This window comes from Eurytemora carolleeae, unplaced genomic scaffold (genome assembly GCF_000591075.1).
Source record: "Eurytemora carolleeae unplaced genomic scaffold, Eaff_2.0 scaffold1962, whole genome shotgun sequence".
NCBI lineage: Eukaryota > Metazoa > Arthropoda > Copepoda > Calanoida > Temoridae > Eurytemora > Eurytemora carolleeae.
In genome coordinates, this window is record NW_019397989.1 from 3,373 (window position 1) to 26,930 (window position 23,558).

Here is a 23,558-nt window from a genome sequence, read left to right on the forward strand (position 1 = left end):
AAGACCCCACCAGCTGCCAGCCTCTACGTAGGCATCCCACAGATATTATATTTCTGGATCTACAAAATTCAATCCCCCTCTTTGTTTTGGAATTTTACGGGGCATGCGCGCGCAACATAGAATGGCAAATGCCTAATAATAATAAAAAGCAATAACATTTTCTGATATTTTTTAATGTAATTTGATTGGATAAAACATTAAAAATTATCTACGTCTCAAGCAAGTATCAAGTGCTTGGTGATTTGAAGGAAGACGACATTCAAAAGGAAATAATTTTGTTTTTGTTTTTACCCCCTTTTTAACACATTTATAAACTTAATGAGTACTTAATATATGTCAATTAATAATTTGTAATGTTTTAACATTGCCTTTTAAGTCTAACATTGTGTTGAAATTGTTAAAACTGTAAGAAGAGTCCGCTCCATGCCTGACACTGGCATGTACGTAAATGTTAGAAAATTCTAAAAAGTTTTTAAACGTGTTAAAAAAAGAGAAAAATTTAAATAAAAAAAACTATCTGAAAACTTAAAATTTTTTAGACTGAAGGCCGTCTTTAATTAGTTTCTGATGACCTCCTTTGCGTGCTAGCCCTTAAAAGAGTTAATTTGAGAGAATTTTACTATTATATCCGAAACGTTAAAATATTTTTACATAAACCAAATTTTTAAATTCGAGAAATTGTAAATTTTAAGCCAACTCTTAAATCTAATGAATTTGTATTTGAAACAATTTCTGCACCAAAACTTCTCTTATAAAATTCAAAGAACTAGCGAGGCACTAAGTAAAAAAAATACAAAATATATTTCAGAAAATTTTTAACATCTAACAGTAGTACACTAAAATTACATAACAGTTTAAAAAAAAAGACTAGTCCAAAAATGACACTTTTCAGAGATCACAAAAATTCACATTTAAATTTTCAAAGGTTTCAAATTATTAAATACCTTAAGGCCTGTATAATACCTGGATTTTACCGCCCATAGTTTAAACATGGCAAATATATCTCAGACTTATTTTTGCAACCTGAAACTTGTCTCAGGTATTGCTTGAAAACAGCACACAAAAAAATTTTGCAAAAATCAAAAATTAATAATAATTTTGGTTTCGTTAAAAAAAACTAATCACAAAAACCAAGTTAAGTTCTCAAACTCAAAATTGTTATTAGTGCAAAAGCTGGGAATTTAGCAAAAATCTAAAAACTATAAATATCTATCGGAACTTATGACAATTGACAAATACAGATTCCTATTTCCTCGGGGACGATCTGTGGCAGAGACTGGCGTGAAGCTTCATGGATTCAGAGCTTTCTCCTTTACCAATCTTAACAGAGATTTAGGGTAGAACAGGATATTTTAACCAATCTTAACAGAGATTTAGGATAAAACAAATCATTTTAACCAATCTTAACAGAGATTTAGGATAAAACAAATCATTTTAACCAATCTTAACAGAGATTTAGGATAGAACAGAACATTTTAACCAATCTTAACAGAGACTTGGGATAGAACAGAACATTTTCAAGATAAAACATGATTAAATGAACTTTAATTGCGTTATTTCAAGTGACCTTCCATGCAAATATGGCAATGCCAGATTCACAACGCAATCTGATCAAAAATGTGGAAGATAACGTCGTTTTTCTGTCTCGGATAAACATTTATTACTGTAAATTTCTCCGTCGTTTTTCATTATCAAGAATTGCTCAAATCTCTTTTGAAGAGAAACTGCTAATACACCATTTAAATAAACAAAAACATGGATATCTAATTAATACTTGATCAGACAAATTGTTTAAGGGTACCTTTGTAAAACAGGCATTGCCATCTTTGTATGGAGGGTCGCGTAAAATTACGTGTACAGTCCCTTTAAGCTATTTTTTTATTGTAACCCAAAAGCTATATCAAAATGTGAAATATAAAGACGACATTTAAAAAAAATCGTATGTGTATATTTGATACTAGCTGAAGAGCCCGGCGTTGCTCATGGAAAAAAAATTCGATTTTTTTAGCCACCCATGAGTGTCCGTAAAAAATGTCAGCCCAATCGGTCCAGCCGTTTGGCCGGCTATTTGCAACATATATAAATCAATTAAAAAATTCAATAGTTTAATGAATTTACTATTTCAGGGAACATTTATAGTTACAACACTAACACTTGGCCCATTTCTAACACTGAGTGCTAGAAATGGGCACAATTTGAAAGACTGGGCTTTTAGGATCCCGGCCCATGTTGAGAGTAAAAGTCGATAATGAAAACTATAACCAACATTGCATTATAAGCATCACAAGGACAGCAATTCCAAATTTTACCTATTTTCTTAAATCAAAATTATAAAAGGAGTTCTTTTATATTAAAATCCTTGACCGTTTTCAAGACACTGTCAGGTTTTCCATTTTCGAACATATCCTGAATTTTAATCATTGTCGCGTTTTCGAGACAAAACCCACTTTCCCGTTTTGGAGTATAATCCGCTATTCAAAACAAAACTCATATTCATAACTTACAAAATAAATCACTGAAAGTAAAAATTTTCTCATAAAGCCTAAATTAACTGCTGAATTATATTTAAAATCTAAGTTTTCACATTTTATTTGTTAAATAAGAGAATAAAGTTTTAGTTTCACGCATTTTAAACATTCAATTTCCCAAATTTTAAGATAAATCTACATTTCTTTTGATTGATATGAATTCTGATAATTGTCTCAAAACCAGGATATGTTTCAAAAACGCGAAACGAGCTGAAATGCGGGAATTGTTTCAAAATAGGTAAATGTTCGAAAATGAAAACAAAAATCATCGAAAACTAATTTTCACACCTTATTATTTGTTTAAAATTGACATTTCTTGTTTAAAGAAATAGTTTTAACCATTTCTTATAAATGTATGGTGTATTATTGTTTAACATGGAATTAAAAATATATACGCTTGAAAAAGATAACTTTGCAAATTTGGCCCATTTCTAACATTAATTTCCCCTGTATTTACTATGCTATAGATATTTTTGAAGAAGCAAGAAGACAAAGCAAATTTCTCTACATTATGACGCTTTACTTGAGATTGGTCTAAACCCCAAACTTTACTTATTACGATAAATGATTGTCTTATTATAAAATCGGATATTACTTCACATAGACAGAGGGAGAAGGTCAAAATCAGGCAACATTACTGGTATGACTTTGTGACTTAACTTTTGACTTTACGCACAAGTACGAGAAGAGCAAATGTATCCAGTTACATATCTAAAATTCAACACAGTTTTCTTCTCCTTAAAAGATCTTTAATAAGATGAGTTCTGATTGAAAACGTGTAAGATTTCAATGTCATGTGAAGTTTAACATAATTATACCTGATATTCATTACAGATTCTGCAGTAGCAGGAGAAGAACTTGTAAACATCCTTCTCACCAACCATACTCTTCAAATAAACAATCTGAGGCCGAATTTAAAGAATTTGAGACGCGGCTCAAATATGGTTGGTTCCACTCAAAATTGTATTCAATGTTTCAAAATTTAAGCCGGCGCTCAATTGAAACCGGTTTTTGGAAGATCTGAGACGCGGCTCAAATTCATTAAATTCGGACTCTGGAAATGACAATCAATTCCATTGTATACATTCGTATTTCATTCATATTATGGCATCCTTACCTCATGTTTTGTATGTGATCTAGCGCTGTCTAGAGAATATCCTATCCACTCACAGATCTTACACTTGACACTAATCAACCATGACATCTGAATACAGTGGTCCATATAATTCCTTCTCTCATCCCAATGGGTTGTTGGAAGATGTAAATATCAGTAATCAATATGAGAGATAAATTATATAAATAAACACTCCCTTACAGTATGCATTCTGCAGTAATATCAATATTTGGGATTGCATTGGATGGAATTAAATGGACCCCTGCCTGGGTAGGGTTGAGGATATCCTTACTCCAGGGTTTGGAGAGGGGGTGCTTGGACTCCAGGTGGGCCTTGAGCTCAGAGAGTCTTGAGAATCCAGAACACTGCAGGTTCCTAAACCATACAATACAGATATTCTATAGATTACAAGATAAGGTTGACAAGGGACTCTAAGCGGGATTGCATTCTGCAAATAATTTATTCTTTTATATTTAGAATTTTTATTTATTAATTTACAAAATATATTTTTGTCATCTTTATCTTTGAAATTTCAAGCTTTGAATTAACAAAAGTTTAAATCATCCATCATATGGGGATTTAAAAAATTAGGCAGAGGCCAAAGGAGTTACGCGCGCATGACACGTTGAATTACAAGACAGAGAGAGCCTGTTTTAGCCGCGGCGCTCGGCCCCCTAGTCTGTCTTAGCACAGCGCTCGGCCAAGACAGTGTCTTAACCTAACCTAACCCTAAAATATATGCTTATCTCTCTCTTTCTTGTTATTTAACGCGGCAAGCGTGCGTGATTCCTTTCTGCCCAAAAAATGTAGTTTGTGGCGAGTAATCATTACGTAGAATCTAAAACGAAAAATTTGTCGATGAATAAATGTTAAATATATACACCTAGCAGAAGTAAATGCTTACCTATCTGAGCAACGATTACAGCGGAACATCAAGTTTAAATGTTCAGTCTCCATATGATCTGAAATCCGTTTCCTTGGTATACTTTCAGAACAGTATTTACAGTTCTCATTACTATTAACAACACCAGTCACTGCAGGGTTATCTAAAAACAGAAAATAGTAAAAGATTTTCGTTAAAGATTTTCGGTTTAATGTTTTCATTTATCATATTCTTGTATTCTGCAAGGGTTTAATTAAAATCCTTCAATCCAAATTTAATGAATTTACTTGAGTCTCAAATCCCCAAAAAATCGGTTTCAATTGAGACATTAAATACAGTTTAAAGTGGAACCAACGAAATTTGAGCCGCGGCTCAAATTCTTTAAATTCGGCCTCAGCTAACATATGTATTCTTGTTTTCTGCTCGGGTTTAATTATATACCTCCAGTTATCATATTCTTGTATTCTACCAGGGTTTAATTTTATACCTCTAGTTATCATATTCTTGTATTCTACCAGGGTTTAATTATATACCTCCAGTTATTATATTTATTCTTTTATTCTGCCAGGGTTTAATTATATACCTCCAGGTATTATATTCTTGTATTCTACCAGGGTTTAATGGTATACCTTCAGTTATCATATTCTTGTATTCTACCAGGGTTTAATTATATACCTCCAGTTATTATATTCTTGTATTCTACCAGGGTTTAATTATATACCTCCAGCTATCATATTCTTTTATTCTGCCAGGGTTTAATTATATACCTCCAGTTATCATATTCTTGTATTCTACCAAGGTTTAATTATATACCTCTAGTCATAATATTCTTGTATTCTACCAGGGTTTAATTATATACCTCCAGTTATCATATTCTTGTAATCTCCCAGGGTTTAATTATATACCTCCAGCTATCATATTCTTGTATTCTGCCAGGGTTTAACTATATACCTCCAGTTATCATATTCTTGTATTCTACCAGGGTTTAATTATATACCTCCAGTTATTATTCTGCCAGGGTTTAATTATAAACCTCCTGTTATTATATTCTTGTATTCTACCAGGGTTTAATTATATATCTTCAGTTATTATATTTATTCTTGTATTCTGCCAGGGTTTAATTATATACTTCCAGTTATTATATTTATTCTTGTATTCTGCCAGGGTTTAATTATATACCTCCAGTTATTATATTTATTCTTGTATTTTGCCAGGGTTTAATTATATACCTCCAGTTATTATATTTATTCTTGTATTCTGCCAGGGTTTAATTATATACCTCCAGTTATTATATTTTTTTTGTATTCTGCCAGGGTTTAATTATATACCTCCAGTTATTATATTTATTCTTGTATTCTGCCAGGGTTTAATTATATACCTCCAGTGATTATATTTATTCTTGTATTCTGCCAGGGTTTAATTATATACCTCCAGTTATTATATTTATTCTTGTATTTTGCCAGGGTTTAATTATATACCTCCAGTTATTATATTTATTCTTGTATTTTGCCAGGGTTTAATTATATACCTCCAGTTATTATATTTATTCTGCCAGGGTTTAGCCAATGTCGTCCTTCTGCACTCCTTCAAGTGTGCTAGCCAGCCCTAAATACATTTAGTTAAACAATTAAAAATGAAAAAATCCCTTGAAACCATTGTCTGATAATGAGCAAGTATGAATTATATATTGTTTTTTTCTTCTTCTTAATTTTCAAATACGATTTCTTTGCGAAAGTGACTTGCACATTTCTTGATTTAAAGAAGCAATGGGGAAACTCAAATAAATAACCCCTATCGAGTCAGAAAAACCACGTTATCTTCCACATTTTGCAATTTAATTAAGGTTTTAACTTTTAAGGGTACTGTTGTAAATCGGGCATTGCCATCTTTGCTTGAAGGGTCACTTGAAATTACGCTTACAGTATCTTTAATATTTAATATTCAGTTTTTTTTTTTCATTCTGATAATATGATGATGTAATCATTCAACATATTTTTGACATGTTTTCCTCTTTTTGTTGATAAGAAGAATAAATATTTATTGTTTCTGATCTAAATATACCTCTATATGGTCTGGATAGGGAAATGTTTCTGATCTATAATTACCTCTGTAAGCTGGATATATATATATATATCCACGTATATGGCCAATTAATATATATATAGATAGATAGATACGGAAGGGTCAGACAAAATAATAGTTTCAATTGAAAAGTTCGGCTCTTACCCTCGCCACCCTTTGTACTTTAAAAGGGATATAATTTAACCTAAAACTTTTCTTTATTTAAATTTTATAATTTATCAATCTCTGGTCTGTTTCACAAACCAATGAATGTTGATAAGGTTGATTTAAGATTTATTGCAAGTCATGCAAGAGTTGTTTACTTTATTAAACTTTTTCACTTTTAGGCGAGATGGTAACTTTTAAAAAGGTCTCAGGCTGATATTGAATTCCTAGCTTGCTAATTTTCAGTAGTTTTCTTAATTTGTTTGTCTCCTTAATCCTAACAGAGTTTTGTATGTTTAGTAGTATATTTCCATGTATCGACGAGATAGTTCACGATGAGGCTGAAAGCCTAAAAACTAGTAGATCACAATATATATAAATAAACGAAATATGTTAAAGAAATACTCTATACAGATTCAGTAGATATATATATTTTACAAATTTGTTTCATGTTTATGTTATAAGGTCAAGGAGACACTTTCCTCATATCTTTGTTTTGGATTCAATAGATTTTATAGACTTATACAGATATAAACAGATCAAACTGGGTTTTGATGTTCCAACAGTTTTGGTTTTGTTTTTGTTTTACTTTATAGAAGGAGCTGTCATGTCTTTGTTTCACTTGTCTATTGTTTTTTATACTTATATCTATAGATGTAATATATATATATATACTTTACTATAGAGATGAACGTATAGGTCAAGATCTGTCAAATGTTTATTTTTGTAGTAAAGATTCATGGGACTAGTTCTTTTTCTAGTTTTCACGTTCTGTGTCAATTCCTTAAGTCACCTTTTCCTAATGTGTTAAAACTAACAATTGAACTGTCACTGTTTTCTTTAGATATCTATTTACAAGCTAGAATTTGAAGCAGGATTCAACAGGTCTGGATAGGGAAATATTCCTAATCTATAATTACCTCTATATGGTCTGGATAGGGAAATATTCCTAATCTATAATTACCTCTGTATGGTCTGGATAGGGAAATATTCCTAATCTATGATTACCTCTGTATGGTCTGGATAGGGAAATATTCCTAATCTATAATTACCTCTGTATGGTCTGGATAGGGAAATGATTTGCTGCAGAGTTGGCAGCCCAGGAGAAGACTAGAAGGTTGATTATGCTTCTCGCTGTGCTCGCGTCTAATCCTCGCCAGCCTACTCTCCTTGTTCTCCAGATAGAACCCAGGAGAACCAACACAATCATCCTTCACAAATATAAGAGACTGTTTTCAAATAATTGATGTATATTTGCTATTTCTATTTCTCCTGGTTTCCATATTGGATTTTGTCAAGTATGCTCGTTTTCAGAAAATTTCAACCATTTCCCAAATATTAGTTTTAAGAAACTTAGAAGCATCTCAATGCAAATAGTTAGTAAGCAATTAAAACTCAAGGAAAATCAAAATATAACAAGTCCCCCCTCCCCCCCCCCCTTGAACACTGTCACAGTATTTTTCAGCTGCCCAATATGGTGAATGTTTACTTTACTTTTCTATGAAGGCTCACTTAAAGGGACTGTCGTTGAAATTTCATGTGACCCTCCATCTAAAGAGGGGCCTGCCCAATTCACAACGGTACCCTCTCAATAATATGGAAGATATCATCTTTTTTATAGTCTAAGAAGTGTTGAATTCTAAACATTTCCTCCACTGTTCCTGAAAAGTCTAAATCAGCACGTCACTTTATAGATAAACGTGCATTGATGAATCAATTGTCCAATTTAATAACTTTTCATTCATTTTTGTTCATACTAAGCTTTTAAGAGTACCGTACGCGAATTCGAATCTGACAGTCCCGTCAATAAATGGCCGGTCACTTCAAATTACCCCAACAATTCCTTTAATCTAATGAACATGAAACTACCTTGCAAGAAGTACAAATAACAGTTCCATAAGAAGACTCTGACAGCTCTGCATAGTACTTGAAGTCTTTAGCTTCAAGTCCGGCGGCCTGATGGACGATTTTCAGATGTTTGATAAAATCTGAGTACTTGAAGTTCAGATCGTTACTGTATCCTTTCTTAGAACAGTCTCCACATCGAATAAGACCGTCCATAATACTGAAATAAACATTTTATTAATAAAATCTCATTTGTACAGTAATTATTTTTTTAATGAAAATGTGCATCTTCAAGTTCATTGATAATTTTAAAGAAAAATCTTTCAAGGGACTGTAAGCGTCCCCATGCTGACAATGCCAGGGCAGCCAGATTCACAATAGTACCATGAAAACCTTAATCTTATCAATAATGTGATAATATTGTGATTTTTAGGTTTTGTAATCCTTAATTTTAATAATTTTCGATATGTTATCTCCTGCAGTATAAATACGCTTTTGCAGAGAAACCTCAATTAAAAATAATCAGTTTAAAAAAACATTGATTTATAATTTATACTTTTTCATGCAAAGCTTTAAGGGTATCGTTGTAAATCAGGCGTTGCTATTTTTACATGGAGGGTCACTTGAAATTAATGGAGGGCTATTTGAAGTTAATGGAAGGTCACGTAAAATTAATGGAGGGTTATTTATAGTTAATGGAGGGTCACTTAAAATTAATGGAGGGTTATTAGAAGTTAATGGAGGGTTATTCGAAGTTAATGGAGGGTCACTTAAAATTAATGGAGGGTTATTAGAAGTTAATAGAGGGCTACTTGAAATTAATGGAGGGTTATTTGAAGTTAATGGAGGGTTATTTGAAGTTAATGAAGGGTCACTTGAAATTACGCACCTTAAGTTGTGTTTAATGGTTAAAAATGTTCCAGTAAGTAATTACCCATTTCTTTGATGTCTGAAGTTGAAATGTTTCCTCAGGTCTTCGATATCTGCAAAGCTCTGCTTGTCTGCTCTGCATTTATAGAAAGGGCAGAAAATCCGTGAATTTGGAAACTGGTGGATTTGTTTCTTCGTCTTACCAGCTGTATGTACCATATGTACATGCTCATCCCTTAAACAGTTAAACATGAATCATAAATTAGTAACGACTTAAATTTTAAGTTCCCGATTTTTTTAATATGTTGAGCAATTAAATGCATACTTGAAAAATGACAATTTTTTCAATTTTTACTTTGAAAATGTTAAATTTATTTCTTTTGCTTACGTTTATACTGATTATAACCAGGTTTTTAAAAATTCCATTTGTCAAGTTTTACCAAATGACTAAGAAGAAGAAAATGTTGATCTTAGAGATTTTAAGTATGATAAATATTATTGTGGAAGGTCAGATACTGTCAACTTACTTTGGTTTCTCCTTTGTTCGGATGTCTTCTACATCCTTTAAATTTTCAAGGGGTATAAAACTATATTGAGAAGGTCTAGTCTTGTACGGAGGTAGATACAAATCTCTAGTAGACTTAGCAGTTGGGGATTTCAGGGGTAATATAAATTCCGTCGGAGGCACAGGGAGTGCATTGGAGGCAGGCAGACAGTTCTGGGAGGAACCATTGAAGGAAGAAGACGATTCAGAAGGAATAGATTTACTAGTGCTTGCTCCTGAAAATGATGGATCCAGGTTTGTTGCTGCCTTCATAGATATCACAGATGTTGATGAATTAGAAACCAGGCAAGATTTTGCACCTTCTGGAGTAACCGTAATAGTTGAAAGCCCTTTCACATACAAAGCTCGCGGAATCAAAGGGGTTTTCAGATTATTAAAAATCTTTTTAGGGACCTCCAGGGAAGTAAGAAACTGCGGGGGATTACCATTCCTAGAGTTCTGAACTTCTGGGATTGAAGTACTAGGATATAATGAAGATGCATGACTCTCGAGTTTTAAGACTTCTTTATCTGTAGTAGACGGAAGGGATACAAGACCCGCAGATTCTGGGGCTTTCCTTGCTGCAGAAGACGGAAGGGATAAAGGTCCCTCAGATTTCGGGGCTTTCCTTGCTGCAGTAGACGGAAGGGATACAGGATCCTCAGATTCCGGGGCTTTCCTTGCTTCAGAAGACGGAAGGGATACAGGACCCTCAGATTCTGGGGCTTTCCTTGCTGCAGTAGACGGAACGGGTGACGGGCTCTTGGATTTAAAGGTCTTCTTAACCGTATTGGGCGCATGTGCTTCATCACGTTTGGGCTTTTTGACGAAGAGAAGAATTGATTTAATGTTAGAGATAAAATCAGTTGAATTTGAGCTTTCAGTTCTGTGAGGACTTGACTCGTCACTGTATTCGGAGTCGTCTAAGCTCGTTCTGGGATGAAGACGAGATTTACGAGGTCTATCAATTTGTCGTCGGGGAATCTCAGGGGAGTAACATCTGCTTTTACGTTCATTCTTTCTATATCTAGACGAACGCAATGGTCTTTCACAAGACCTTGTTGAAGATCTCTTACAGGTAGATCGTCTTTCTGGTGTCCTAGAGACAGATCTACTTGACCGTCTTTTTGAATTCTCAGAACTTGATCGAAAGCGTTTAAATGGAGATCCAGAAAGAGATGTTTGAGTGTGAGATCGTTTTCTTGACTCCCTAGAAAGTGATAGTCTTTTGGGAGATCTAGAATCTGTTCTTTTATAAGGTTTATATACTGATCGTTTAAAGTTTGATTCTGTTTCAGATAAGGGTTTAGAGCGAGATCTACACACTGATCTACTAGACCGTCTTCTAGGTGTGTTAAAACTTGATCTTCTGGGGCGAGGTTGTCTTTCAGATGCGTTTGATTCTGATTGTCTAAACCGAGGGGATCTAGAGACTGATCTTTGTTGGTCAGATGAAGTGGAAATCCTTCTTGGGCGTAATTGCCTTCTTTGCAGACCTGGAGCTGTTTTGCTCTGTGTAGTTCTTCTTTCACAAGACTGAGATTCTGAACTTGAGGAGCGTTTAGATCGTGATCGTCTCATTGGTGAATTTGATACTGATGAAGAACTAGAAACTGTTATGCAAGGGAACGATTTCCTTCCAGAAGACTTTAATGATGATTTAACAGAAAATTCTTGAGATTTAGAAACCGACTTTGGGAGAGAACAGGGCTTTCTTTCTGGGGAAACGGAAATTGTTAATGAGCGCCGTGATTTTCTTTTAATGGGGGACTGGGAAGGTGTTCTGGTTGCTCTGAGTGGACTGGAACCCACAGAAAGGGTTAATGTTGAGTTCACTTTCTTGATGGTGGGGGTTTTAGACATGGTTTTGGGAGGAGGAGGGGAGGGGGTACCCGATCTGAAATGAATCAATTAGAAAATGCTTTCTTATCAAATGTCAACTGTTTTGTCAAGTTTTAAACTGTATGCTAATTACTAATTACTGCCGTCTTAAACTTTTAATTATAATCGGTAAAGTTTTCATGGATCAGTTTAAGCCAAACCCATTTTCGTGTTTCTTGTAATAATTTAAAATTCACCCAAAAAATTATTGTTATTTTGAGAGGGATTAATTTATGAGTAAAAGTTTTCACCTTGAGGTCAATCTATTCTCCTTATTAGTGTACTTCAGTATTTTTTTTACTTTCTTGGTACATCTCTTCTTCCTCTTTTCCAGTTCTTTCTGCAGATCTTTATTTTTCTTTCTTTTCTTTGCTGTAGACAGAAACTCAGGGCTTCTGAACAATAATACAATAATAATACAATAATATACAATAATACAAATTTTAGACGCGGCTCAAGTATTGTTGATTCCACTTGAATAGAACCGGTTTTTTGTGGCTCAGCGTTTAAATTCTTGAAATTTGGCCTCTGTTTGGCTCCTGTTCAGAACTGATTGAGATTGTACACACACACATTCACTATTTCACGATATTTTTTATTCAAATTCCACTATCCAATCAGAGAAGAAAAAAGTTGATTTTTGAGCTATACGGAGGCCGAATTTGAAGAATTTGAGCGGCGGCTTAAATTTAAGCTGCGGCTCTAATACAGTTGGTTTCAATGTTTAAAGATTTAAGCCGGTGCTTAATTGAAACTGGTTTTTGGCGGATTTAGGACGCGGCTTAAATTCATTAAATTTGGACACAGAATGATCTAGTATGTCATGAATATTATATAGATAATCTTAATATAAATTTGGCTTGTCTGCTTGTTTGTATTCAAAAACCTCAAAACAGAAAAACTGATTAAACCTAATTTTTTTTTCGGGTTAACTTAAATGACCCCAGGGAAGGTTTATGGCCAGGCAAAATAAAAAATACGGAAAATATAATGGAATATGCATGCAATCCTCCAAAAAGTTTTGATCATGTGTTTAAATAGTTATGGTCAGAAAAGGTTAAATCCTAATCCAACCGTCTAGCTAGTTTAAAAAGACTGTGTGTACTATGATACAACAATAATGGAAATTCAAAAATGGATTTTCACATTTTAAATATACTCAGGATGCTACAATTTTTCAGGTTTGAATATTTTTGGTGTTATTCAAATAATGCAGATGACGGGGAATATACATCGAGATATTAGTAATAGAGGGGGCATCTGGAATTTTAGACTTCTTATTGTACAGCCACTGTACACAATGACCCGATCAGAAATTTTACCTGGGGGATCTTTATTCGGAAATCAGTGTTTTAAGACATTATTGTTTGAAAGTGAAGCCTAAAATTTTCAAGCAAAGAAAATAAGCTCATATTATAAAAATGAGACATGACAAATAGAGAAAAAAATAAAATCCTTCTCCTTAATAACATCTTGTTTATTATCAAATTCTTTACTTCTGAAATCTACATTGTACAATTAACTCTTAGGAATGTATGTGTCTTGACTTTTAGAATGAAAAGCAATTCTGAACTAATAATAAATCTAAATTAGGTTAGACTTAATTTTTATGTTATTGAAGAACTTAAAACTGTCAAAATATTTATTTTACATAAATGAACTTAACGTGAAACAAGTGATTTTTAAATAGAAATAATCTACTGGTTTTGTAGGAGCATATAAAAATTGGGTGTTTTGTCTTCCAGATAACTTGTTCTATCCACTCTTTTCGTATGTTATGAAAAATTTCTGAACCCGAAACATCGTTGTTTACACAATTTTTGACACTACAATATCTCATTGTTGAAAAATATTAAAATTAACTGTCCACACATTACCGTACAAAAAGTTGTACTTAGGATTAAACCCACTGTACTCTATGATACCAACTCAGTCATAAGGAAACATTTTTCGACAAAATTCACTGTACAGTATAAACCTAGCCAGGCAAAATTAGGAGAGTTATGCCCGCCCCCTGGGAATATATCAGAACAAAGAAAAATACCTAAATATCTCTTCAAACTTACAAAATAAAATCTTAAATTAAAAGAAAAACATAATGAAACAAATGTTTTATGTTTAAATGAAAAAATAAATTAACAAAAAATCTGATATTTTTCCCAAAAAAGTTTTTTTTGTGACAGAACTGAGAAAGTAATAATTGTAAAGTTGGTTTATCGTTGTTATCACAATATGTTTGCACGTTAAAATAAAGGCGCGTTTAATTTCTATTTTGTTGTTTTCAGAGACCCCTCGGGCTCTACATCAATAATCTGCAATCAAAATAGCAAGTTTGCCAAAAACCCAAATATGTATAAAAGCCCAGCTTTTGACCCTAAGTAAGGGACATGTGTTATTTAGATGTCTGAAAATTTGAGCGTACTAGCTAAAATATTTTTTGAGGGAATATGGTTAAGATCTTGCCAATCAAAGCTACAACAGCCAATGTCAAACTCAAGGCTTAAATTTACAAAATGAAAAACAGATAATATTCCTTTGAACCAATCCTCATACCTTGATTTGCGTAGACAATTGGGATTAGAAGCCGGCAATTCCCCTTCCTCTAGTTCTAAAAACAAGCAAAATAAACCTAAAGGGACTGTCAGCGCAATTTTAAGTAACCCTTCATTCAAAGATGTCAATGCCCAATTCGCAACGGTACCCTTTAAAGCTTTGTCTGATCCAAGTGGAATTACATTTCCACATTTATAATTTTGAAAATCTATTATTTATAATTGTGTTTTTTCTACAAACGTTACTTGAGCATTTAAGTTGCAGGATAACTTAGAAAAATTATCAGAAATAGACATTTTTAAACTAAAAAAACGACAATATCTTCCATATAACTGATCGGTTATTAAGATTTCAAGGGTACCGTTGTGAATCGTGCATTTCCATCTTTTCACTTGAAATAAAGCTTACAGTCCCTATAAAGAACATTTAAATATCCTTTCAGAACATCTTACAAAGCTTGATAACGATTTTGCCGTTTTGGCGATCAAACATACCTCAGTCATTTTTTTTCAATTTTTTTTTCTGACTAAATCCAAAAAATCAACTATTAAGAAAATCAGGGAGCATAAAATATAAATTTTTCATTTCAGATAGAAGACAGAGATATTTCAATCACCAAACTGATATATTTCAAGCATATACCATCAATAGACTTTGATACAACAAATCATTAGATAATTTGATACCTTTGTCTAATGTATGAAGAAAAGAATTTTCAAGCATGTGTGCGCGCACATTCATTAACAATAAATTTGATATGTAATTTTTATTTTTAGTGGTTTTCCATTTAGAGAGGGACAAGTCAGATTCACAATGGTAAACATCTATATATCTGGTCAATAATGAATAAGATATTGTTGTTTTTTGATGACTTGAAAAGCGTCAAGTTCTTGAAATTTCCTTTCATTGTTTCTGCAGCAGAATCGCGCAAGTCACTTTACAGGAACTATTAATTGAAAAGACGATGGTGAAAATCTTGTGCACTCTTGATCAGATAAACCCTTGAAGGGTACCACAGTGAATCAGACATGCCACTCTATAAATGGAGTCGCAATCGAAAACAATCCCGTAAGAATAACTCACCTTTCACAATTTCAACTTCGCTCATCTCTTTCTCTTCTTTCGTCAACTCTTTCCCTTTTTCTTTCAAGTCTATCTCCTTTGATTGAATCACCTTCACCGCTTCTTCGTTTGTTTTGATTCCATGAGCCTCCAGATGCTCGATTTGTTCCCCTGAAAAAATAATTTGTCTGTTTTCTTTTTTTTAATAAAACATTTCTCTGTTTGGAAAATGAATAAAGATTATGTTGAAAGTTTATTTGTGTGAAGTGCTCAATAAATTTCCCGTGTCAGAGATTCTATTTCCTTCATCTTACAGAAACATTGGAGAACCATGGTCCAGGATCCTTGGATGAAGGAGGTTTTTCAAAATCCACCTATGGTTAACAATAGAAGACCTCCTAATCCATAGATAAACTCATCCGAGCCAGAATTCCAGATCCTCCTAGAATGAGACCTAGGAATAAAACCTTGTGGTTAAAATTGCCCAACTTGTCCCTACATAAAGCCTGGAACAGTTATACAATCCTCTAATACCAGCAAGAAGATTGAGATTAATGGAACTTTCAACTGTAAGACCAGAAATGTAGTTTACTGTATTACATGTGAGCAGTGTAAACTACAATATATAGGACAGACAACAAGATCTTTAGATGAAAGAGTAAGAGAACATATTGGTTACATTAGAAATCTCCATACAAACCAGCCTACAGGAGAACTCAGAGGAATGAACAGAAAAAAGGTTTGTATTTAATGGTAAACTGTAATTCAGTATGTAAAAAAAAGAGTATGGTTTATGTTCAATTCTTTTATAAAGGGTTAAATATAACCCCCCCTTTTTTACGTAAAAGTTCGTTAATTAGATCGACCCCCACCAACACTTTATATACATACATCTACACAGTTTGTTTTTAATCTTCATGACAGAAACAATCTCAAGGAATAATAATTCATTGAATATTATTGAAAAGTGAATATTTACGGAAGAGTTTAATTTTAAAAATAAATTAGTTGGATTGGGAGAGGCGGAGGGTTACAAACCTGATTTTATTAGAACATCACAGAGTCGACATCGCAATCCCATCATTAGTTCAGACGCCTAAAATATTAGATTTTAAATGTTTGAATATTTTGTTTAACTTATTACCAACATTTGTGGTTAAACTTTAAATATTCAGTTTCATTACTTTCTAATTTAATTTAGGATGATTTTAATTCATTTATGATGATATGTAACAGTGGACATTAGATCCAAACCGGGTTTATGTCGCATTTCTATTGTCAAGATTTGGCGCCCAAATTAAAAGATTGGAAGAAGGATCTGTTTCCATGTCGAAAGCACAAGTCAGATGGTAAATACACTATTTCAAGATTAATTGTTGTAATCGGGCTCTGTGAGGGGGAGGGTATCCATTTTAGGCCATTTTAAAAATGATTAAGGGGGGATATACCAATTAAAGGTCAATCTTTAAAATGATTTTACGGCAGGGGGGGGGGAAGACCACCAAAAGTTGGGATTCCCTTTTAAATTGCAATTTTTAACAATCTCGCCCCCCCCCCCAGAAATTCATTACCCTCCCCCCATCATGAATCCGGGGACTCGTTGCGGTCAAATTATTACTGGTTACTCCGGTCCGAGTTTACTAGCGATTACAATTTAAACAAATTGAGGATTTTTCGCGAATATATGCAATGCAACCCTGTATCCCCCCCCCCCTCTTCCTTACTTCTCCAAACAATATATATTTCAAAGACTACGAATATCGATAATTACTAAATCCGGTGTCTGTGCGGTCACAAGGAGGGGGGGGGGACAGTACCTCCCCCTGGAAGGGTATGGGACGGGATGTCGGCATACATCAAAAATCTAATTTCTAACAAATCTATAAATAGACTGTTTTTATTCTTACTTTTCAATCCATCATATTTAATGATTTCCAGGAAATTAAAAAGCATCATCCTTTGTGAATAACCTTGTATAAATACATGTTGAGTATAGAGTTGTATAGAGAAAGTTAAGATTCCTGACAAAGCTGGGTTTCCAAGCTATTTATTTATAGAAAAACAATTTGAGGTTTGAGGAAAAACGATATAAAGTAGTCTTGAAATGAATGTTAACCCATATTAACTACATTAGCCTAATAATAATAATATGTTTACAATACAAGCCTATCCAAGCAGAGTTTACTGCCCTAATGAGTGAGATCGTAAAAGTTTTCAATTCAAAATCCGGAACGAAAGTTATAGGGGTGTAAAATAAAGCAATAAAGCATATTAAGCAACGCAGAACGAAATCTTTGTGAGTTTTAAAAATTTAAAGAAATGTTTTTTTAATTGATCACCCTGCATTTCTAGAAATAGAATTTAAAATGGGAAAACCCGCCATTTCATAAATATTCATCCCTCACTCGTATCTTCTAGTTTCGTGCATATGCATAGAATTTAGTCAAAACATTTTAACCTGTATAGCCTGTGGAACAAATTTCTGTCCAAAAACTGTATAACACTGCGAACCAAAATAACAATGTTATAAATAGTAATACTGAACTTAAAACAGTCAAAAATGTAATTTCTCCAATTGTAATTTCTGTTGACCTTTCACACTGTTCCCCTTTAATTATTCATCTGACGAATCTGACCAATAAAGTGGATGATATTTTTTTCTACTTTTTCCACCTTCAAATTGAAAAGTATTTAATTTTCAATATCTTTGTCTTTTTTGCAATTCGGACATGCAAGTTGCAACTCTTCAACTAAAAAGTTACTTTAAATTATGTCCACTTCAAGTTATTGAATGAAAAATGTTGTTCTCCCCCCCCCCCTTCCTTCCTCCTTCCTAAATAAAGATTTCGATTTTGTGATTTTTCTTTTCGGTTGAAAAGAAAATACAAAGCTGGGAAACTGAAGAAACGTGAAAAAATTTTTGTTTCCGCAAGATGGTAAAAAGGTACTCCCCCCCCCTCCCCAATCTAAGCCGTCCTCCTCATATTCTCCCCATCTTTTCCTTTTTCATGATAACTTATATTTCATTCTTCATCCATTTTGTTATATGGAACAAAATCGGTCTTCTCTTTCACGCATTACAATTATGCGTTACTTTTTTTTACAAGACAACGTTTCAATTAAAACCTAAGGATTCTTTAAAGAAGTTAGAAGACCTGAATTAACCACCACCTGGAATTCAAGAATGCCCTATAAAATTACACACAACATGAAAAACTATGATAGGTTAAGCCCATAATTACTCTATGGCCAGCAGCGCGCCGATCAGAGTCCTGAAACTTTTTTACCTAAGAAAGAGAATCGTTGTTTCTAGTACCCAAGAATCGACATAATGCATGCAAAACATATGACAGGATGGCCCAGAAGGTGACTGCTGGCTGCTAGCACGTCTATCAAGAACGATAGACACGCGCGCACTTTTGCTCAGATTCCTTTAAAACAAAAAAATGCAAAATATACATAATTCTGAGTTTGCATGCAAAAAATCAGCCTCCTACGACAATTCTAAGTTATGTTTAAACACTGTTTAAATTTTCCGGAGAGTAATAGGCTTTGTGCCCCCACCCCCCCCTTTATTCACAGGCTTTCAGGAGTTCGATATTATTTAAACCTGTTTGTTCTTGAACTGGTCAAATTATATACGACATGTTACAAATACTAGATTCTTTAAAGACAATACCCCCCCCCCCCCCACACACACACACAAGCAAGAACGAAACTAGAGCTTTTTAACATCCTGGCTGTGTTGAGTTAAACTCTGACCATAGTTTTGATCTCTTTTTAAAGCCCCATCGAACAATTAAAAAGTAAAAAAATGAAAAATGCTACATTATCATTGTATATAAAGAAGCTCTCTTACTTAAAAACTGGGGCACCCCCCCCCCCTCCTCCCCGTAATTTAAGAGATTATGATAGGACAGGAAAGTATGATATTTATTGGTAGGATGCAAGCTGAAGGGTTTTCAATCAAGATTATCTGCGCGTAGCGCCATTTGACATTTTTTCTCTTAATGGTAATCATGGACAAGGAGAATGGAGATCAAGTTTCTAAACGGGGATTAATTACCCCAAGGATTCTGGTGGGGGGGGGGGTAATTACCCCAAGGATTCTAGTGGGGGGTAAGTAGCCCCAATATCCCCCTTATATACGCCACTGCCCCCCCATCCCCAATTTCAGCTGTCCTCCTCCCTTTTCTCCTAATCTTTTGACACCGCATGCATTTTCTCCTTTAATTCTAACCTATTTTACATTCTTCATCCATTTTATTATATGGAAAAATCGGTCTCCCCTCTCACGCATTACAATTATGCGTTACTTTTTTAACAAGACAACGTTTTAACTAAAACCTGTTCTCAACCTTTACCCTTTTCCCGCCTTCCGGGATGTGTTACAATTTTTAAACAAGTTAGAAGACTTAAATCCACCACCTGGGATTTAAGAATGCCCTGAACTCGTGCACGTCTGTGCCTACCTCATCATAACTTGAATTCATTATACATCACTTACCCCCCCCCCCCGCACACACACACAAGTGAGACTTACTAGAGATTTTAACGGCCTGGCTGTGTTGAATTAAACTCTTGACCATTGGTTTGATCTCTTATTCAACCCCTATCATAATATCGTAAAACACTTGATTTCAACGTTTTAAAAGTCCAACAAAAAATCACAAGTTTAAGATTAAAAAATTCTACGTTTAACGCGAGAAATAGGAGAAATGGGGAGGTGGGGTCAATAATTAATAAGCTCTAACTTTTAACGCAGGACCCCCTGCCCCACGTAATTTAAGAGATTATGATTATGATTAGGGCAGGAAAGTATGATATTTATTGGAAGGATGCAAGAATCTTCTCTTTGTACAGTATAAAACAAAACAAAAACAACATTTTTTTTGCGGATTTCATAATATTTTTTGGCGCATTTGCAAAATATTTGAAATTTTGATCAGTCATAAACCTTCCCTAGGGTCACGTGAGGTCCCACACAAAATTTGGGCCCGATCAGTTCAGCCGTTTTTACGTTTATTGGATACAAACAGATATAGATTAATAGTTAAATTACCTTCTCTAAGTTCTCTGGTGGAATAAAATGATCTATCTCTAGATGTCTCCGAACACTCTCCTCGTGCATCGTGTACAGGGAGCTAAACAAACACCATGTACAGTACACACTGTACTACTACTGCACAATGTAAGCAAATAAATAAATCATTAATCAATCAGCGTTTAGCCCAGATTAAATTTTTCGCAAAAACTGCGAATAGTACGGGGTTGGATTGAGGAACAGAAGAGGGGAGAACATTTTAAAAAAACTTCTGAACCTCTATTTTTTCCCTAGGCCAGGGATTAAAAAATGTAATTTAATCTATACAATTTATTTACCATTAAATCGATTTATTCTAATTTTAAGCTTACCTACAGCTAGTAACATTACATACTCGCCAAAAAAGACTCGTTATCGGTGGAATCTTGAACAATCTAGATAATAATAATTATTTTGATTAATTTTAAAGGGACTTCAGGCGTCTAGTCAGGTAATACTTATTTTATATCCATCATTCTATTCTTCTATCCATCCACCCGTTTATACACCTATCTTTCATCTATCCTTCTATCCTTCATCCATTTTTCTTCCATCCTTCTTCTATCCTTCTTATATCCATCATTCTATTCTTCTATCCGTTCACCCGTTTATACACCTATCCTTCTTCTATCCTTCTTCCATTTTTCTTCTATCCTTCTTCTATCCATTATTCTTCTTCTATCCTTCTTCTATCCTTCTTCCATCCTTCTGCCATCCTTCTTCTATTCTTTTTCTATTTTTCTTCTATTCTTCTTCTATCCATTATTCTTCTTATATCCTTCTTCTATCCTTCTTCTATTCTTCTCCTATTCTTGTTCTATCCTTGTTCTATTCTTCTTCTATTCTTCTTCTATTCTTCTTGTATTATTCTTGCATTCTTCTTCTATTCTTCTTGTATTCTTCTTCTACTCTTCTTCTACTCTTCTTCTACTCTTCTTCTACTCTTCTTCTATTCTTCTTCTATTCTTCTTCTATTCTTCTTCTATCTTCTTCTATTCTTCTTCTATTCTTCTTCTATTCTTCTTCTATTCTTTTTCTATACTTCTTCTATTCTTCTATTCTTCTTCTATTCTTCTATTCTTCTTCTATTCTTCTATTCTTCTTCTATTCTTCTATTCTTCTTCTATTCTTTTCCTATTTTAAAAAATCTTTCTGTTAATATATTGTAGCCTGGTGGTAAGGTAGATGCACATCCAACTTTTAAATTTTTTGTTTTTAGTTGGTTTACAAAGTTTTCCAGGGAAGTAAATTTCTGTACAAATCTTAATAGTTTTTGGATTAAAATGGAAGCACTGGCTCCATTAATACGGATCACACCATTTCTCAAAGAATGGCCGGCATGGTTCTTTCGTGGGTCCAGTGCTCCCTTGAGCACTGGACCCACTGGACCAGGGTGTATTTTACTTCAGATTAGTTTAGATGTGCAACTCTCGAACCACTGTGCCCCAAAAACTGAAATAAAAAAGTTGTAATTGTTAAGTGATTTATTTTGTTTTAAAAGTATGAATTTAAAAATATATCCTATTGTACCTTTAGGTTAAAAATTCATTTTTTCCGCATTTCCTTGATTGTACATTTTTTATTGTTGCTCGAAATCTTTTAGTTTCCTTAGTTTCCTGAGTTTTCACCTTTTTTCTATGTGACTCCATTGCTGCAATCTGGGATTCAGAAAATCCTTTAAGATTTAAGTTTGTCCAAATGATTTTAAATTCTATTGATTCTATTCTTCTATTCTTCTATCCTTCTAGTCTTCTATCCTTCTATCCTTCTATCCTTCTATCCTTCTATCCTTCTATCCTTTCATTTACTTCTAACCTTCAATCTTTTTATCCTTCTATCCTTCTATCCTTCTATCCTTCTATCCTTCTATCCTTCCATCCTTCTATCCTTCTATCCTTCTATCCTTCTATCCTTCTATCCTTCTANAAGTACTCTACTGCATATAATTTGTGAACATTTACATAATTTGTACACTTTGAACTCCCTTTCAGGCTGAAAGGGACTGAAAAAATTCATACCGAGAGATTCTTTTAATTCCTCTCTATATATTCTCCATGAATATTACCCCTTAATATCTGACGAGCTCTGAATACGATGAACCTCATAAATATGCTTCTCCACTAAAATAATAAAATAAAGAGACTGTGAGCGTTGTTTCAAATGACCCTCACAGTATGGAGTGGCTTGTCGGATTCACAACGGTACCCTTTAAACATTTATTTATGTTAGAAAATGATTATTTTCAATTGAATTTCTCAGCAAAAGTGACTTACGGATAAATACAGCAAAGACAATGAAGGAAATCGTAATATTTAACACTTTTAAACAAGAAAAACGATGATATCCTCCTCATTGTCATTCAGATAAAGGTTTAAGTGTACTTTTGTGAATCTAACAAACCTATCTATAATATCCATTTGAATCCAAGAATACAGTTCGCTAAAAGGACAGTTAAATCTTATAAACAAAATGGCGCATTTATATGTTTTCCATTTCAACTTTTTTAAATCTAAGAAAGAACTTTTTTGACAAAAAATATTCACAACTTTTGTAAAACATAAATGACATTGTGAAGAAAACAAATGTTTTTTTTTTTTTGGGGGGGGGCATTAAGATGGGATGAAAACTTATTAATCCTATAATCCTTTCTCACGCGCTAGGGTTTTCATTTTTTTCGGATTAATTTAAACCAGTTATAACCTTGCGGAACAAATTTTTAACAATTAAAATCTTTTGGAAATAAACCCTTTCTTAAACAAAGTAAGAATAAATTTATCTCCTAAAAAGTTTACGTGACGATTATTTCGGATCAATTCCATAATATGGAATAATGGTAAGGTGTTTTTTTTTAAGTCACCCCAAGATCAGAAAAGAACCCCCATGTAGGCCCTTTCAAGGGTCCGAATTGGCCGGAAAAAAATTGAAACCCAATCACCCCCTCCCCTCTCTCTCCCTAGGAAGATATTGAG

The 23,558-nt window shown here is 33.7% G+C and overlaps 1 protein-coding gene across 1 annotated transcript in view; it reads right to left on the minus strand.

Annotated features, from left to right (window-relative positions):
• Positions 1-782: 782 nt before the first annotated feature.
• LOC111716536 (uncharacterized) overlaps positions 783-23,558 on the minus strand; it is a gene marked incomplete in the record, with an annotated part of 31,798 nt that continues 9,022 nt past the window's right edge. The window contains 18 exon segments of the mRNA XM_023492020.1: positions 783-1,320; positions 3,347-3,415; positions 3,646-3,732; positions 3,909-4,017; positions 4,547-4,688; positions 6,004-6,043; positions 6,086-6,130; positions 7,804-7,962; positions 8,621-8,816; positions 9,531-9,701; positions 9,994-11,907; positions 12,143-12,286; positions 14,445-14,499; positions 15,528-15,677; positions 16,545-16,602; positions 20,569-20,650; positions 20,922-20,984; positions 22,655-22,709. Coding sequence (XP_023347788.1) covers positions 1,246-1,320; positions 3,347-3,415; positions 3,646-3,732; positions 3,909-4,017; positions 4,547-4,688; positions 6,004-6,043; positions 6,086-6,130; positions 7,804-7,962; positions 8,621-8,816; positions 9,531-9,701; positions 9,994-11,907; positions 12,143-12,286; positions 14,445-14,499; positions 15,528-15,677; positions 16,545-16,602; positions 20,569-20,650; positions 20,922-20,984; positions 22,655-22,709 — 3,614 coding nt within the window.